This window comes from Labrus mixtus, chromosome 15 (assembly GCF_963584025.1).
Source record: "Labrus mixtus chromosome 15, fLabMix1.1, whole genome shotgun sequence".
Lineage (NCBI taxonomy): Eukaryota > Metazoa > Chordata > Actinopteri > Labriformes > Labridae > Labrus > Labrus mixtus.
Window position 1 is genome coordinate 1,771,418 of NC_083626.1, and position 18,930 is coordinate 1,790,347.

At 39.7% G+C, this 18,930-nt stretch overlaps 1 protein-coding gene across 4 annotated transcripts in view; it reads left to right on the forward strand.

Moving 5' to 3' along the window:
* The window catches only part of tp73 (tumor protein p73), a 30,340-nt gene that overhangs the window by 2,799 nt on the left and 8,611 nt on the right, over positions 1-18,930 (forward strand). The window contains exons 1-6 of one of the 4 annotated variants that reach the window (XM_061058593.1): positions 159-335; positions 3,242-3,328; positions 3,603-3,753; positions 9,198-9,446; positions 17,621-17,807; positions 18,070-18,185. In XM_061058593.1, the coding sequence (XP_060914576.1) occupies positions 3,270-3,328; positions 3,603-3,753; positions 9,198-9,446; positions 17,621-17,807; positions 18,070-18,185 (762 nt within the window). In that variant the 5' untranslated portion in view covers positions 159-335; positions 3,242-3,269. Of the gene's footprint in view, positions 1-158; positions 336-3,241; positions 3,329-3,602; positions 3,754-4,137; positions 4,894-6,602; positions 8,229-9,197; positions 9,447-17,620; positions 17,808-18,069; positions 18,186-18,930 lie in introns of those variants that run through there. The other 3 variants (XM_061058590.1, XM_061058592.1, XM_061058591.1) reach the window with 3 other exon arrangements.

Genomic DNA, 18,930 nt, shown 5'->3' on the forward strand with positions numbered 1-18,930 from the left:
ACCCAAACCGCGCTACCGCCTCCCTGCATCTCCCAGCGCAAAAAAACCGCTTCACCTCCTCCTTGAGCTAATTCTGCAAAGATCACACTTCCCTGAACAGCATGCAAATCAGTTTTCCTGCTGTATCTTCGCAGTTATTTATTTTCTCCGAAAAGTCAATGTCCTCCAGGACCTCTTATCATAGGCCTACTGTTAATTTGGTCGATTTTTTTTGTTTGTATTGATGTTGTTTTTTTATGGAGGGTCACTCTCTTGGCATGTTCGAAAACAAACAGGCAATTGCACGGAGCGACCCAAAGCTTTGGTTTTTGGATTGGAATAATATTAACCTTCAGGTAGGCAACGTTGATTTGTTTCCATGTCTTATTAGTGTTTGCCATATTGAACTAATGTGGCGTTTTTATTATTATTGTTATTCAATAGGCTACAGCGAGCACTTTGTCGACGTAGCCTATGTTGTTGTAAAAGTATGTCAGATAATAAATAAAACGTGTGAATATGGCAAATATCACCGGGCGTAAAATATAGGCCAGCCTATTTATTTTTAATCGGTTAATTAACAGAAAACAATTCGTGCATGTTAGCAATAAAAATAAAGACATTTAGTTAACTACTCGGATTGTAGTCCTCATATCTAATAATTGTCTTTTATTTTTCGACTTTTTTTGTATCGTACCTAGGCTATCTGGCATTTGCAATATGAGGAAGGTAGTTTTATCAAATAACCTTTCAAATAAAAACTAACCTACAGGTCTGAAAATATTGTAGGTTATGCCTTGTTTTATGGATAATTAATATAGCCAGCAGAAATTTGGAAAATCGTACAATCTTGTTTTGAGTTTTTCTTTTGGTTTTGCTTTATAGACCTATAAGTCTATCGAATACATCATGTGTTTGTATCAGGGGCAATCTATGTTTAATTAAGCCTATTTTACTCGTCGGCCATAAGCCTAAAGTTTAGACTATTTTTTCTTGTAGACATTTTTATAATATCTATTTTTTGTGTTTAAATGTGTTTGGCTTTTGTCCGCTGCATGCGTATGTAGGCCTATGCATCAAAAATGCACATCAAAAGACGATAGGCTCTTTGACACATCATTGACGACAGACTCCTGTAGGTCCTCATTTGGCGTGTGAGATAGTCCACTTGGGCTGTGGAGGATTGAATCTTATTTTGAAATTAATATCATCTCAGTTGGGATTTATTTCCTTGCAAAAAAAATGGCCCTTTGGGAAGGAAGAGAGTGTATGCATGTGTGTCTATGTTGTCATGGGGGCAGTTACCCAGGAGTGGAGACACAAAGTAGAGACAGGTGAACGTCAGAGAAACTCATTGTCAGATTTAAAGGGTGCCATGGCATTTAGCAAAGAACCAGCAGAGGCCGTGTTTTGCAGAAAGAACAGGTAGAATTATTGGTAAGCCTCTACAATATAAAATATAGGAGAGCAATATTTAACCATTTAACATTAAAATAGAAATATTTTATGTCAGAGCATGGGGACGGCCTATAATAAATAATAGCATTCAACTTGTCTATCTATCTATCCATCTATCTATCTATCTATCTGTGTTCTTTGATGTACATGATTTGGATGTATTCACATTTCCCCATTATTTTATGCGTATAAAAAAGACAAACCAAACGATCTGGAAGTCGTGTCTATTCTTAATTTTTTTTTTTTAATTCCTTGTATACCCGGTTGGAGACAACATCAGCTTTTATCTTATCGTCTTGCAATGATGCTTTGTCAACTAGCCCGAATAACAGGAGCTGTTAGGCTCTGAGGAAGACGCGAGCTGGGAATGGAAGCTGGCTTCTGAGGCGCCAGCAGCCTCAGGAACAGCGGGAACCTGCAGGCACACAGTTTCTGTGGAGCTGCGCAATTCACAATGTTGTGTCCGCGCGCTGTTTTTTACTCATTGTTTTACTCATGAACTCAGTCTTGTATTTATTGATTTATTTTTGTATTGTTTATTTATTCATTCATTCGTTTATTTATTCATGTAGGCTTTTTATTAGACATCTTAACTAGTTTATTTGTTTATTTAGGGACAGGTGTGATATGATTCACGAGATTCGATAAGCCTGGCTCTGAGGCTATTTTTCTATGCTTCAAAAAGAAAAACAGCCTTTGTGCAGAAGTCATGACGTCCATTCAGATGTTTACTGAGCAGACTGTCTTCGATCGACAGTGAAAACAACCTGTAACATGTAGGATAAGAGATAAGGTTACAGTACAAATGAAACAATTTAAACCGACACGGTCACTGTTAAGTAACAAATAATTCATATCAAAACTCAAAGTCTTAGTCCAGCCTACCTGCAGCGAAATTCGTCGTCTTCATTAATCCCAGAGGACCTGTTTGAGTAGGCTACATGCTTATTTGTTGCAGCGTATTTTAAAGCCATGCACCTTTGCCACAGTTTTTTTTTCCTGAGCAGTCCTACAGAGGGGTTACTAAGGAGATATGACGCTGCCGTGGTGCGACTGTGAATTTAGTAAACTTTGGTAAGATCAACAACGTCCGACAGGGTTAGTGTTGGATTTAGGCCTGTTCATAGACACAACAAACTGGAGAAAAAGACTTCAATGTAACAGCTTAATTCCATCGATTGTCTGTTTGTTAAACACGGATTTATTCAACAAATCGAATGATTGTGAATCAAACTGCCAGCAAAGAGCTATGGATGTCTCCCTTGAAGGTAGCCTATACTTTTCTACACTCTGACGATAAAGCTTCACCGTCGCGATTCAAACAACCAGAATTAAATATCCTCATCAACTAAATTCTGTCAATTTGCTAGTTTCTGCTTTAGTTCATCTGAACAATTTGAAAAGGTTGCTGTGCAGGCTATGTTAAGTGAGACAGAAACGGAGGAGGTGATGCTCACACTTTGCAGAAAGAAGGAAGGAAGCTTCTCCTCAGAGGGAGACGATGATGAGGCAGACAGGTCTGGGCATGCACAGGCCCTCTGACACCTTGTGCCACCTCACTGGGACTACATTGGTGTGATCACACCTGGATGAATGTGTGTGTATGTGTGTTTGTGTGTGTTTTGAACTCCATCCTGTCCTTTTTGAACACTGATTATCCAAGTAATCATGTAGAAACTATAGTTTGATTTGGATTCTAGCATCTTCAAAGTCATTATTTTATTCCTTCTCATACCAAACTCTGTTATTCTTAATAGTTTTCTGCTGATATGCTTACCTGTGTGTACCTGTGTGTGCTCTGCAGGGTGATCTGCCCCTCACCAGACTCTAAGATGTCCCAGACCACAGTTACTGAAGAAGGAGGCACCTTTGAGCACCTGTGGAGCTCCCTGTGAGTGTCAGAAACACCTGCTGATTATTGTTTTTACTTTTTGTCCAGTGATCCTAATTTCAAAATGCTGGCATTAAAAATGTTGAATGAAAACACGTACAATTCTGTCCTTATCTTCTTATAATAAAACATGCAGTCTCTAAATATTCCAATAACTTGAGAAGTCAATCACAAAAATAGCCTACTTTTAGTTACAGTGACACAAATTTTTTACGCTGTACAATTTTTAAAAGCCATCCCTCTGTGATAATTCAGTGGTTGTTGTGTTTCTCAGGGAGCCTGACAGCACCTACTTTGAGCTCCCCCCGGGCAGCCAGCCAGGTGAGCGACCAGTGCCTTCTACCAGCACCCCAGGGAGCCATCGCTGTGTTGCAGAGAGCTCTATGGATGCCTACCACATGAGGGACATGAACGACAATGTAATGGTAGGAAACATGCTCTTATCGAAGTTTAAAAAAATATATATATCCTATATTTGCTCCTTTATTTGGGAAGCTGCAGCTTTGAACTGATAGTTTCTTTGTGTGCCAACCGCCCCCCCCCCCCCCCAAGATTTTTGCTTTTCCCATAAAGTATTTCTATTATTTTTTTCCCTCCAGTGTTGAGGAGATTCCCTCCTCTGTAGTTTTCCCTCTCCCAAGCAGCCTCTTCCCTCTCCTTTATTTCCCTGCGGACTGGCCTGTAGGGACTGTGTGTGTGTGTGTGTGTGTGTGTGTGTGTGTGTGTGTGTGTGTGTGTGTGTGGGTGGGTGTGGGCGTGGGTGTGGGTGTGGGCGTGGGTGTGGGTGTGTGTCTGTATGTATGTTGGGGTGGGGGAGAGGCTAATTAAACCCCAAGCCAGGTCCCCTTGCTGCTCCACCGTGGAGCCATCTGTAGCCCAGGGTGTGACAGCAGTCTGCATGAGTGTGTGTGTGCACATTGACCTGTATGCACATATGCATACATTCACCTTTTATTTTTTGTATCTCAATGAAATCTTTATATCCACTGAAATGAATGCAAACTTTTTATGAATGAACTCAAACCGCACGGTTCTTTTCCGGATCACCATGCCTTTCTGAGAAGGGGGAATGAATGTGATTTTTCAATATAAGTAGATTGCAAAGTTATTGCAGGTTCACCCTGACATGAGCTGCACATATCACAGCATTACCACCTGTCTCCCAAATATGAACTCAAAAGTCACTCTCTCACACACTTATTTCTTCACCCTTTCCTGAGTATTTGTTGGATCTACATGTAATCTGTAAATGGGCAAGTCTGGACCTGCCTGGGCAGTTAATGAATAGTCATAACAGAAATAAGGGGGCGGAGCCAGGATTTGTTGTTAGATGCAAGGCAACGTTGGGGAGGCCCAGTGAGGAAAGGGAAACAAGCGGATGAGAAGAGGGCTCTCTCAGCATCCTCCATCATGTCCTGCTCCACAGAGGGGTCAGCTGGCCAAGGAGAGTTTGACTCTTTTACACTCACACTTGGTGACAGCAGCGTGTAAAAGTCCAATGAGAGTCGGGTCACAGAAACATCCCCTCTTTACCTTTCAGGAGCCTGAAGATGCTCTGTGGTGTGGTAAGTGGACATGAATCAACTTCATATGCTCTGGCTGATTCAGGACTTGTTTGCCTTCATGTTTAGACATGGTGTGTGTGTGTGTGTGTGTGTGTGTGTGTGTGTGTGTGTGTGTGTGTGTGTGTGTGTGTGTGTGTGTGTGTGTGTGTGTGTGTGTGTGTGTGTGTGTTATTAGAGGATGTGATGTGGTTTTGGCTCAGGGTCAGTTTTGGAAGGGGAAAAAAACATTATTTTGTGAGTCTCGCATAAATCATGCTATTTCAGAGTCGTTTGCATTTGAAGAACAGGCCTGTGTTTTCTTGTATTTTCATGCATGCATGACTTCCCCCTCACTACCTTGTGGGTTTATAGCACCTTAAGATGCTTGTTTGTAAAAGCTGTTTTTCATTACATTTAAAAGTTTGATTTGTTTGAAGATAGAGGCTCATTCCCCCTAAATGGTGACAAGTTTGATCCAACAGCGTGTGGAATTTCAGGCTGAGGTTTTAACCAGACAATGTCTTGAAGTATTTAGGAATTGTCTGATGATATATTAGGCTATCTACCAGTATTTAATTAATATGCACAAACATGTTTTAATTGTAAAAACTGGCTTCATGAGGACCTCTGAAAGAGAATTGTATTTAGTTTGTGCACTTTGCCAAGTATTCCCAACAGGGGGCAACCTTCATACACTGCACTTCAAATTTTACCTTGTCTCATGCTGACCTCTATCCAGCATAGCTGCCTGTATAGACATGCTCCAGTTTTCACAAGATGATTTGTCAGTGATTTATGTTGTCTAACTTTTACTTTTAGTTGTGTATTGTGTATATTTTGGCATGACTATGTGACACCATGGGAGTCTGTGCTGTTGACTGTGTCAACAAGTCTGCCTCTTAATGAATTAAAGTGTTCAGTTTAATGAGCAGATGCAAACAGAGGTCTGTAGCAGGTTGACACTCTCCTTATCCTCTGTCTATTATGTGTCACTCACTTTGACAAGTGATGTTGTTGTGGCTGGCTTTATCCACATTTCTAAATGTTTGGAGCCTTTAAAGCTTGGCTTTGAGTGGCAGCTACCAGGATGGCTACCCATAGGGGACATAGAATGGGAAGCTTAAACACTTACACACTGATAGCACACACACACACATGCATACACAGTGGCTGCACAGGTTTAAGCTCTGTTTCAACTTGTCGTGTATCGAGTAAAGGTATTAAGAGCAAGCACACCTGTGAGCGCATCAGTCTGTCTAACAGTGTGTGAGTGTGTGTGTGTGTGTGTGTGTGTGTGTGTGTGTGTGTGTGTGTGTGTGTGTGTGTGTGTGCGTGCGTGCGTGCGTGCATGCGTGTGCGTGTGTGCGTGTGTGCGTGTGTGTGTGTGTGTGTGTGTGTGTGTTTGAGTTGTTGACACATACACCTGGGCGTACCTTCTGCCCCGTAAAGCCCCTTAAACAATACCTGTGGGATGAAGGATTTAAACAGACATTAAAGGGAGGACTGAAGGACTCTTCTGTACACCTATTACAATAGCACACCAGCCTTGACACTCATTTTTTCCTCTTTTCACAATGGTGAACACATTGTCTCAGAAAATGATTTTTATCAACACTGGATCTTTATCACCTTATCTGTTATTATTAATCTGTTATTATTAGTGCTACTTTTAGAATAACATCCAACAACCCCAAACTCCAAAAATATTGGGTAAGTTATCATACAGCAGGAAGTATCATGTTTTTAAAAATTTTAAAAACTTTTGAATGTAGGCATTTTGGCTTTAAAACAGTCAACATGTTAAATTGATTATCAAAAAAAGTTTTCATAAATTTTGTGTCGACTGTATGACAACTTCACTTAACCCATCATTTCTACACTGGTTATGAATGACTTTGTATGGGCTGCTGTTGTAACATACAGTCATTTGAGGAGGGAAATTGATTGAGTAAGAGTGAGGCATTAGTTGTTTTCAACCCAGACGTCCCTCATAGTATGTCTTGCATGAACCTGAGTCAATGTATAGATCCAAACAGCCACGCATGCGTGCATCCTCATCCAACCTATAGAGTTTACATTATGTCTAGAACATTGACCTGTCCCTGTGCTTTCATCTCATGAACCATGTCAAAACACATGAACTTTACATGTCCTTGTGTAACTTTGTCTCACTTTTTGTCTTGTGTTGAGTTACTTCTGTCTGAGGTTAAAAACACAAAGCGGAGGTGAGGACAAAAACATGAGTTTACTGTGTTTTTTTTCAAGTTGGGATTTAAAACTTCAGTGTTGTTAGGAGCAGGAACAACAACAGACTAAAAGTTTAAGCATCTTGGATCTAAATGACCATTAGGGAGGTGAAAAATGTAATTGCTTAAATACTTTCAAATGACAGACTGCAGCTGTAAAAATATATATAGTATCCGCCCCCTTTTTAAAAGGACATTTGTTGAATTATATTGAAGCATAGTTTCTTAATAAAGTCAGTTAAATTAAATATTTAGATTTGACAAATTTTTTTTTTTTGAGTTTTCAAAATTTGTACAGGTGAAATACTTAATTGAGCTAACCTTCATCCTGTAACAACAATTAATCAAAGGTACTCAATGGAGTTGAATAGTCTGGGGGGGTTCTGACCAATGAACTCTTGTTCTTTTGTGTTTTCCGTCTGTTACCTCTCTCTCTCTCTCTTTCTCTCTCTCTCTCTCTCGCTCTCTCTCTCTCTCTATCTTTACCTCTCTCTCTCTCTCTCTCTCTGTCTCTCTCTCTGTCTCGCTCTCTTTCTCTCTCTCTCTGTCTCTCTCTCTTTCTCTCTCTCTCTGTCTCTCTCTCTCTCTCTCTCTCTCTCTCTCTCTCTCTCTCACTCTCTGTCTCTCATACTCACCCTCTCGCCTCTACGTCAGACCAGACAGTGTTTACTTAGTGCAGGCCTTCACAAGGTGTTTTGGAGCATGTGTGTACATGCATCCCGGCATTGCCGTCTATGTCCGGGCATGCCATAATTAGAACATCGTACCATTTTTTGGGTTCCCATCCCTCTTACCCTCTCTGCTTCTCTCCCTTCATATCAGTCTATGGTTTCTCTCTCTCCACACCAGTCCTCATCTCCTTCACTCTCCTGGCTGTACATGTGTTCTCTGTGTGTGTGTGTGTGTGTGTGTGTGTGTGTGTGTGTGTGTGTTTGTATGTATGTGTGTATGTCTGAGTGTGTGGTGTGTCTGTTGATACACACCTTGGGTGAACTCTCTGGTAAGGCTTTGGTCCCACTCTGTCTTTGCTATACTGTGTTTGGACGTTTCTGACTGAAGAGTTGACATATGAGACTAAAGCACTAGAAGATGTACTACGTAAAAAAGAAGGTAAACTCTTTTTTTATCTGCTCATACAGGTACATTTGTGTGTCTGTGTGTGTGTGTCCAGTAGTTAAATCAGTGTTTACCTACATCACTAGTGTCAGTTATTTGAGACACATGTACTGTACAGGCAGCAGGCATGATCATTCTTTCAAGTTATGATTTAGATTATTGGTTTTAATGAGTGTTTATTGGTCAGTGTGTTGTGTAGAATCTCAACATGGTGTTGAAACGGTCAGCTATTGGATGTATTTGTTTTTCAAGAACAGTGATCAATTGATATTGAATAGTAGTTAACTTGAGTACTATAGTATACCAAAGTATACTGATAACGCTTTTAGACTTTTCTGCATTTATGTTGAAGTACTGTGACTTGAAATCATAAAATGACCAAAACAGCTGACAGATTGAAAAAACAGCAATCATAAAGCAGTTTTTTGTTCCTTCTCAAATAGCTTCCAACTTTGTGCGCAAGAGTGAGTTGATTTTGACAAGTGTGTCACCACAGTGCAACAAATCTCCCCTCGTCTTAAACAGCACAGAGGACTAGAGGGGCAGGGGAGGCGATTAGGCAGATTACGCCTGTGTTTTACAAGTTTCCTCAAATAGCCCCAGGGTGGCTAGACCTCTCTGCAACTCATGCACACACACACAAACACAGACACACACACAAACACAGACATATTGTTGTGTCTCTGAATTTGTGAGGATTTTATTTCCAAATGCAAGTATTCCAAGTATAAATCATGTGAAAAATGCACAATGGCGTTCATGGACACCCACTTGGACAGTTAACATCCCACCCATCCCACACACATGCAGCTTCACACACCTCCAGCAACTCTCTCTTCCCAGTGTAATATGACCTCCCTTTTACTGTCTCTCCAGCACCTCTACCTGTGCCCTGCCTCCGCCTCTCCCCTCCCTCCCTCTTCACCTCTCTCACTCTCTTCCCTCTTCTTCTTTCTTCCCCAGTCCCAATACAACTTGCTGAGCAGCAGCATGGAGAGCCTGGGGAGCCGCGCCACGTCTGCCAGCCCCTACAGCTCCGAGAACGCCTCCTCGTCGGCCGTGCCCACCCCCTCGCCGTACTCCCAGCCCAACTCCACCTTCGAAGGCCTATCGCCTGCCCCGGCTATCCCTTCCAACACCGACTACCCTGGACTGCACGCCTTTCAGGTGTCCTTCCAGCAATCTAGCACCGCCAAGTCTGCCACATGGACCGTGAGTACACAAACTTGCCTTGTGTGTGTGTGTGTGTGTGTGTGTGTGTGTGTGTGTGTGTGTGTGTGTGTGTGTGTGTGTGTGTGTGTGTGTGTGTGTGCATTTGTGTTTGCTTTTTTTCTCTCTCTGTCTGTCTTTCTGTCTTACTGAGCAACTATGCTTCACACAACATGCACACAAAGACATGATTCCACACACATTCAGAAACACACAAGCCAGCACATGTGCAGGCATGTTGCATGCAGGAGAAAGTAGTGCATCATTAGGTGATTCATCTTGTCCTCTACTCACCTCTTGTAGACAGATATAATGTGATGAATTCAACAGGAAAGTTTGGTACATGGACCCTTTTTAACTCTATTTAGGCCATTACCTATCAAAAGCACGTTTGACTCAGACGCTTTTTTTTACATATTTTGTTTTTCACACCTTCTTAAACGTTTTATCTTTTTAAAAATCAATATACATTTTTTGATACATCAGTTTAAACAGAACCTCCCCCCTGCAGTAGCACTCAATTTATTACAGTTTATGTACAATGAGTGTATTGTAAGCCTATGAGTGTGTCCATTATGTATTGGTAAATTGTTCAGAATGAGATCACTGAAGTGAATATGCATCGTAATAATAAAGTATTAGTCAACGTCTAATATTTGATATAAACCTTTGGGAAATGTTTTTTTTTCTCAGTGTGTATTTGTGTTGAAAAAAAATATTTTTTTCTCATTTTAAAACAGTGATAAAATAAAATGTATTTTTTTATTGAATAAACATTAATGTGTGAGAACAACTCTTCTAACTCCTACTCTAACTACCAATACATGATAGCAGAAGTAAAGGAAGTAGTATTACACTACTACATATTTAAATTGTAAAAAACTGGACTTAAGAACTTAGGGAACCACTTCAACAAACCAACAACTACTTTTAGACGTGATGTGGTGAGAGACAGGTGAAATGGGAACTGTGTAATTTGTCATGACCCAATGAGAGGTCTCCTGCTAGAAAGGTGTCACTGCTGACTGTCACACAGTTGACCTATCTGAAACAAGAGAACCTAGAGACAAACTGCACTTCCTTCTCTCTGTAAATGTGTCTGTGGGATGGACTGAGGGGGCTCTTCCACCATGGCTTTGCTTGAAGTAATCATGCATGGTGGGCTCTTTTCCTCATCCAAAAATGATGTAAGAAGATCCCCCTGTGGACATTAGAGCGGTGGTCTTTGACCTGTTGCTTCCCCCCCCCCCCCCCCCCAACTCCTTCTTCCTCTGAACTTGCACTCATCACTGTCACCCTCAGAGCCTAGAGTTTCACTTAGTCATCTCCTCTCATTCACTTCCAATCTGTGAAGTTAGGATCTTGTTCATGACCAAAATAAACCGACAGACACCTTAAAGATATTTTTCCTGAATAATGATTTTAATTAAATGAAATCCTGAAATAAGAAAGAAACCAGTTTCAATCTGTGGGCATGAACTTAATATTTACTACTTTGCCTTTCATATCAACCAAACGTTTATGTCCTTCACACGTGTCCCCTTTTTTATTTGAAATGAAGGGACCCTGACAACAGATATAATCATTTGTTGTCAGGGACTATTCTACCATACTATGCCATCCAAACTATCCATTTGCAACACAGTAAACTCTGCTTAGTGGATTTGGTTTGCATTTATACTAGTTTGAAAGTGATCCCAGTTTCTATGAACAACCACCAAACATTTGAATCCACCTGGCTGAACAATTTGGTCTGTTTTGTTTAAAATAGTACAGACAAAGGATTTTTAACTGGCACACAACTGAAGCTACAGGTGGTGACGCAGCAGAAAAGGGATTTCGAGGAAACCTGTGATTATTCAGATGCCTTTGCTGCCATTAAACTGGAGGGATTAGAATGAGAGGCAGACTGTGTGATTGCTCATGGCTTTATGGAGTTTACTGTAATGCTTTGTTTTATATTATGATCCTGATTATAGGATTGGTGGAATATCAGAGGATGTATTTAAGTGTAGTTATATAGTTGCTATGTGTGATATAATGCAGCACGATCATGTCTGAACCTGTAGGATACAGTAGGATTCCATTTACAGAGAGCCTTATTCATGATCAGAAAAAATAAGTTTCCTTCTGAACATTTTCCCAAAAAGCCAGACTAAAATGTTTTATTTGAAATAAAAATCTACAAAGCACAGTGAGATTATTCATGATTCAGAGTAAAAACACAATGAGAGAGATTTAACAAGTGTTTTTTCTTGAATAGAAAACTGATTACATTCAAGCTTCTTACTATGAACAATTTTCATAGCTTACTTGAGGGGATTTCCAAAAAGCTGCAGCAGGGATGCAAAGTCATCTATGTATGTGTTTTAATGCAAATTCCCCTTTAGGCCTGGGATTCAACCAAGCAGCAAACACCAGGACAGAAATAATCAAGTTTCATAACCTGCAGTTCTTCAAATGGCCACTAAAGTCTGGGGACAAAATAAGCCAACCCTCTATAACACCCCTATTTCAAACTTAGTCCATTGAGCCAGATATAAATATATTTTCAGCCCTAATTCTGCAGTACAAAAAGATTGTTGGTCTTTTTTTTAAGCTTTATTCACCACCACCTTGATGGGATACAATTAATAAATCACTAGTTAAGATAATTCAAAAGGCATAAAGGGTTAGGGTTAGGGTCGAATGGCATCTGCAGCCCTGAGTTATCTCAGCTATTCTATGCAAATTTCGGACATATGGTTTGCTATACCATTAATTTACAAACAGATAATCCAAGATGGCTGATACAATTAAGCAAGTATTGGTTTAATTCCCGGCTTCTTGGCTCATTCAATGATATACATATATGTATTGTTTTAACTTGACTAGTAAGGATTGTTGTTGGCATTGGCAAATAGATAAACAAATCTGATCAGCTACAAAAAGGATCTTATTTTGTGGGAAACACTGATAAATAAATTAGCTTTGGGAATAGTCTAAATATTAATTAATAACTTAGCATTTGCCAACCTGTTGCTTCCCTGAAAGTCCACACTCTCATCTTAACATGGTCACTTCAGGCTCCAAGCAACCAAGATGGCAACCCCTACAGAGCAGAACTTAGAAGGAGCAAACTTCAAAACAACACTTCTTGTGAACAGTCTTTTGTTTGACCATGCTTAAAAAAGAAGACTTTGTTAACCAGTTTGAGTCTCCTTGTTATAGTTACATTTGTTCTGTTAACAGTCTCTGGGTTTCTAGTTGATTTTTCGTGGCCTCAGGCAGTGGGAAATACCAAATGCCATAGGAGCATATTGACTATAATCAGTTTCATTGTCGTCCCCCTTCACCACCCCTCTCTGCCTCCCACTTAGAGCGGTTGGCATGCAGTGATTTATTGGGAGATTACGAGAAAGGTAGCTGCCTATTGCATACATATTCATTAAATCCAGTTTTCACAAGTTGTCTGCTGAATAGTAGAAAAAACTCTGGCCTCACAAATAGTGGCTTCTAAGAAAATCTTCTTCACTATTTAACAGCTGAAAAAGGGAAAATAATAATAAAATGTGAAGACAAGAAAAGAACAAAAATCCATGGAACAGTTGAGAACAGAACAAACAATTACAATATTTCCACATACAGTCAATCCGTTCAAGCTCATGTTAAGCTTGTCTGGTAATCTCCCAGTCCCCTTCCTGTCTCGTCAAGACACTGTGCATTAGCGAAAATCGCTCTCTGAAATTCGGCGGCTGTCTTGCCTGTTGAAGATGATTCCTGGATACGGACACGCGTCACTGCAGCTGGAAGTGAGATCTAACACCTTTAGCCTTGTCAAAATATAAGAGATCTTTTCATACACTCCAACTTTAGTTTGTGTGTGTGTGTGTGTGTGTGTGTGTGTGTGTGTGTGTGTGTGTGTGTGTGTGTGTGTGTGTGTGTGCGTACAGTATGTGTCAGGGGGGAGGGGGGTGATGCAGAGGATGCAGGCTTGAGCATGCACTGCAAGGCGGCTCGTCAGAAGCTCTCTTCCCAGCTATTAGCATCTCTCTGTTAGGACACAGGTCCCAACACGCCCTGCACAATGCATCATTCTCCCTTCCTTTCCCAATGCATCATCCACAGCCACATCACGGATGGCCTTCCTGTGGAGGATGGGATCTGGAAAAAACCCCATTCGAGAAGAGAGATCTTTCTAAAATTCACATTCCTCAGATTTATTTTTATTGATGACAACAAACAAGGAAGAACAGAAAGTTGTTAATAAGTTCAAGTAAATGTGATTCTGTTAAATCTGTACAGCAAATGCAAGGATTGTACTGGAGTAAGGACGTTAGGGCCGATATAAAGACTCAATCAATCAACTTATCAATCAATTCGCTTTTATTCTTAAACCCCAATTCGGCCGTACTCTTTGTGATAAAAAAAAGGAAAGGAAATAATCCAGACTGGCAGGCAAAAAAGTAACCACTACTTTCTTTACTTTTAAAACTGTTTTTATGACATAATATAGATATAGATGTATTTTTCATGGACAGAGCCAAAACTTTGATTGAATCCTTGAGAGTGTGGTGTATAGCTCACAACACAACGCTACTTATTTTTTATAGTGTGAAATGTGACAGTTATACACAGGTCGTAGTCATACTTTTCCAATCATAAGATACTCAAATGGTTTCTTAAACCACAATACTCTACTGTGATTTACTTTTGGGACAACAGAAGTCAGTTTATTGTGAACTTGAATAGATTCAGATTTCTTATTGTTTTTCCCCCCTGTGGTCTCAGAGAACCAAACCTCAGTTACCATGACTCTAAAGAAAGTGAAGGAGATTCATCAGATGTCTGTTTTCATTTGAATATGATATAGTTACAAATAGTTTAAAACATCTACTTGTTCAGTATGTACAGTAGGAATATGGTACATCAGCTCTGTGTGACTGTATGTGCGTAAACATATTTGATATTTGGATAGTTAAGCAAAATTTGCAGCAGGCAAGCTGCTGCTTGTGTATATGGATGACTGTCTGGCAATTATCACTGTGTCTGTTGGAGCCTGTTAGGACCTGCCTGCACCAGTCCACTGTAGAGGCAGGGAGAGATGACTGCTTGGATGGTGGGATGAATACATTGATGGCTAAATTAAGGGATCTATCAAGGGGAATGTTATTAGATATCATATCTGAAATGTCAGTTAAGGCATGCCTTAGTGTTTTATTGCTGAAATTGAACTGCAGTATAAAATCCCTTAACAAAAGAAATGGTAAATGGACTTGAGCTTATATAGTGCTTTCCTAGTCTTCTAACTACTGAAAGTGCTTTTACACCACATGTCACACACTGATGGTAGTGATGATCGCTATGTAGTATCATCCATCAGAAGTAACTAATCCATTTCATACACCACCACTGAAGCAGCGGGAGCAACTTGGGGTTAAGTGTCTTGCCCAAGGACACATCGGACATTTGGCCAGTTGGGGATTGAACCCTTGATCTTCTGGTTGAGAGGTGGTGACTCTACCAATTGAGCCACAGCTGCCCTGGCTGAATGAATTTGAGTTTAAAAAGGAAGTTGAGATGTCACCATCTGTTGGTTATGGTTGTCTTTTAAATCAAACATTCTGAAAACTATTTATTGTTTTCATTCAGATAATTTAAACAGAGTTTTTGAACATTTTGGGGAAAAAACGTTTTCCATCATTTTCAGCTAATTGACTAATCAACGTGTCCTCTTTAATCACGTCTGTAATATCTCAGTATTTATCTCCTTCATCTCCATCTCTCTTCATCCTTCTCTACATGATGAATAAAACCCAGTTTATTCATCACCAGAGATCTCTTGTCTGACAAGATGATACATGTCTGATACTGTAGTTCTGGTATTAATGCTGCGCTTCATATCTGATGACGACACGTGGAACTGAACACACACTTCTTCTGAACACTCAAAGCTACACCCCAAGTTACATTCACCCTCTCACACCACATTCACACACTGACTGCAGAGGCTAATGTGCACACTTCCCCATGTTGCAAATAAGTTGAGACACCTCGAATGGCATCTGCAGCCCTGAAGTCTAAATAAATATATATTTTATGAAGTTTTAAGCACTCACAAAAGATTCTAGTTTAGAAATTGATCATTTTTGTGGTTATAAAACCGAACCCTTTTTGAAATGGCTGGGCTTTAATAGTAGAGACAGGATTTCACATCATTATTGTTCTTGTTCAAAGTTTAGAATCAAGTAGTACTTTGGAAAATCAGCTGTAGTGCCATATGGCTCTACATAAATACTACTATCTGCTCTACTATGTATAGGTAAGTATCAGTCAGTAAAAAAACATCTATGTAATGGCTAGGGGCGGTTTTTTTTCTTGTCACCTTCAGAATCTCATTTTATCTGCTCTCCAATATCAACGATTGTTATTTTTTAGGTTGCATTTGAATCATTTAAACATTTAATAAAAAACAATTCTGTCTTTGAAACTTATCTTTTCTTCATCTGACCTTTTCAAGTACGTTGTTGAGAAGCACAGGGGCTTTACTGTAGATACTATATTACAAAGTCAGCCTGCTTTCTCTACATTAAACCATCACCAAGACTGGATATCAAAGTCTCCTCCCTGTGAGGATTCCTATGCCGACAGACTCTGCTGCTTCTGCTGTGAACATAGCAAATATTTGGAACAGTATTTGAATTTGTTGCTGCAGTTAAAGTCACTACATTTGTAAAAGATAAAAAATGTGTCAAAACTTGTCAAGGACAACTAGGTGAGAAAAGGTAAAATTGTGCACAGCTATTTGTATTGCCCTCAAGGGAGTGCTCATGGTTAAAGGCATGAGGAGGCGCTCTAGGCTAACCGCCTGTATGGCCTATGCCAAGAGTCTGGACACAGATATCCTGATATGTAGTCTCTTTAACGTGTCAAGATCAAGTGAATACCTTAATGCAACTCAAGTATCACAATTTCTGCTGATATCAACAACCATCATGGCTAAGCTTATGTGAGCTTTTTTTCTGGAAATCATTGACAGCTCAACATAACTATAAATGTTTTTTTCCTTGTGGTTAATCCCAGAGTTTAACTCAAATGCTGAAAGAATACTCATCAATGAAACTCAAAGCGCTTTGAGTAGTCAGAAGACTATAAAACTATAAAAGCTCTAGTGAGTTTTCCTTTAATAACTTATACTTGAAAATGGATTCAAACTGGAAGGTAAACTATTGTTGTTTGAAAAGACATTTTGGTTGCCAAGAGATTTGAAATGCTGACCATATAACCGGTCTTCTTCTCTCTGGGTTTTCTCACCTGTTAAATTCAAATAGATAAAAGTCCAGTTTATGTTTTCAGTCAGTCACTTGATGAGCCAAATGTCTCCACTAACCCTGCATTGCTCCCACTGCTTCAGTGGTGGTGTATGAATGGGATTAGTTACTTCTGATGGATGATACTACATAGAGATCACTACCATCGGTGTGTGAAAGGGTATGAATGGTTTGGTGACCTGCAGTGTAAAAGCGCTTTGAGTAGTCTGAAGACTAGAAAAGCGCTATATAAGCTCAAGTCCATTTACCATTTACCAAATGTCTTCTCTCTTTTGTTTATGTGTGAGGTCCCTGTTTGATTTCCACGGGGAAGATTTTTCAGATGTTTGTGTTGGGGCATGTTTAGGCTTTTCCATCCCCCCCCCCCCCCCCCCATGTCTTTGAGTGCAAGATTCATGATGTTTATACTCATCCATGCACAAACGTATGCATACATTAGCATGTGTTTATGCTCATTATCAGAGACATCATTTTGTTGAACTTTACTGTAACTGCCTGACATCGGTAAAGCTCCCACACTTTATCATCATCCACTGTTTATTGATTCATATTTTTGTTTGATTTTCACATGGTACACACACTGAGATGATTTTTGGTACTTCAACCATTTATCTTCCAGTTGTAGCTTCTCACATTACTACCCGCAGATAATAATCTTTTCATTCTAATGACATTGTTACACACATATTAATGTTCTGCTAATTGTTTAAAGTACTTTTGTTTTGTTTCTGGCTATGTGCTGATTGATGACTTCATAGCTCAAAGGAAATGGATGTACATATTCCTCCTTTAAAATATCAAGTTTTCATATAAGGATCTCTGACTGAAGCTTGTCTTGTCCACTGTCTGTGTTCTTTTCCCATACAGTATTCTCCCTTGCTGAAGAAGCTCTACTGCCAGATAGCAAAGACTTGTCCAATCCAAATCAAGCTCTCCTCCTCTCCTCCACATGGCAGCATCATCAGAGCCATGCCCGTCTACAAAAAGGCGGAGCACGTCACAGAAGTGGTCAAACGCTGCCCCAACCATGAACTGGGACGAGACTTCAATGATGGTATGCTCATTGATCTTTTGAACATCACTGAGTGTACCTTTTTTATGAGTACACCAAATAATTCACTGACTGTGAATTCTCCCCAGAGAGGATGAGAATCAATTCATTTCATTCAATTAATCAATTCGTTTGTGTTTTTTGTTCTTTATGCAAACATTTGGCTCATTGAGTTTTTCACAAACTATGCGTGGTGTCTGGAATGTGTGATGACTTAGATAAAGCAAACTGTGTCCTCAGCTTTCTTCCATCATTCTATCCAAAGGTCAAGTGGCCCCGGCCAGTCACCTAATCCGGGTGGAGGGGAATAACCTCTCTCAGTATGTGGATGATCCTGTCACGGGACGTCAGAGTGTCTTTGTGCCCTATGAGGCTCCACAGGTTGGTGGTTCATTAGCAGCTGTGTGTAAAGAAAAGTCACATTATTTTATGTTGCTGTTATAAGATACATATTCAATACAAACCTATCAAACCTATTCAATAATTGGCCCATGGATCAAATCCAACCCTTTAAGGACCTTAAATAGGGGCTTAATGCAAATTTATTAAAAATTCACAGTGTTGATGCAGCCGGTTTTAGATCAATTAATTTGACCCTACATTGTTTGATTTTAAATCGTCATTTTAGAAGTAAGGTATTTAGCCCATTCACTGGTTTTGTCCATTGTTAAGCACAGAAATGTGCATTTTATTAAAAATAGTTAATTTATGCTATTTAATATGAGGGGACTTAGGACAGAAAAACTGAAAAAGTTAAATGCATGCTTTTATTTTGAGTAATTCAACAACTTAATCCTTATCTAAGATTAAAAGGTACTTGTATAAAACGTTCAAATTCCTGACATAGGTGGTCTGACGAAGGAATTGCAGCTCTACTTTACTTTTTCTCCTTCTGGCCCTTTAAAAAAATAATTTAATGGGCCTGCCTTAGGGGCTTGACTTTCACATCAGATGTTTTGATCAATAGGGAAAGTTAATACATGGGGTATTACTCTTTTGGTAAAGTAAAACTAATGATGCCAACCCATTCTTATTTCCCAATTATTCCACCTCAAGGGGGTGTGAGGAGATTTCTCTTACTGATCAAAAACAATTGAATATGTGAGAGCAGACTATTTTATACATT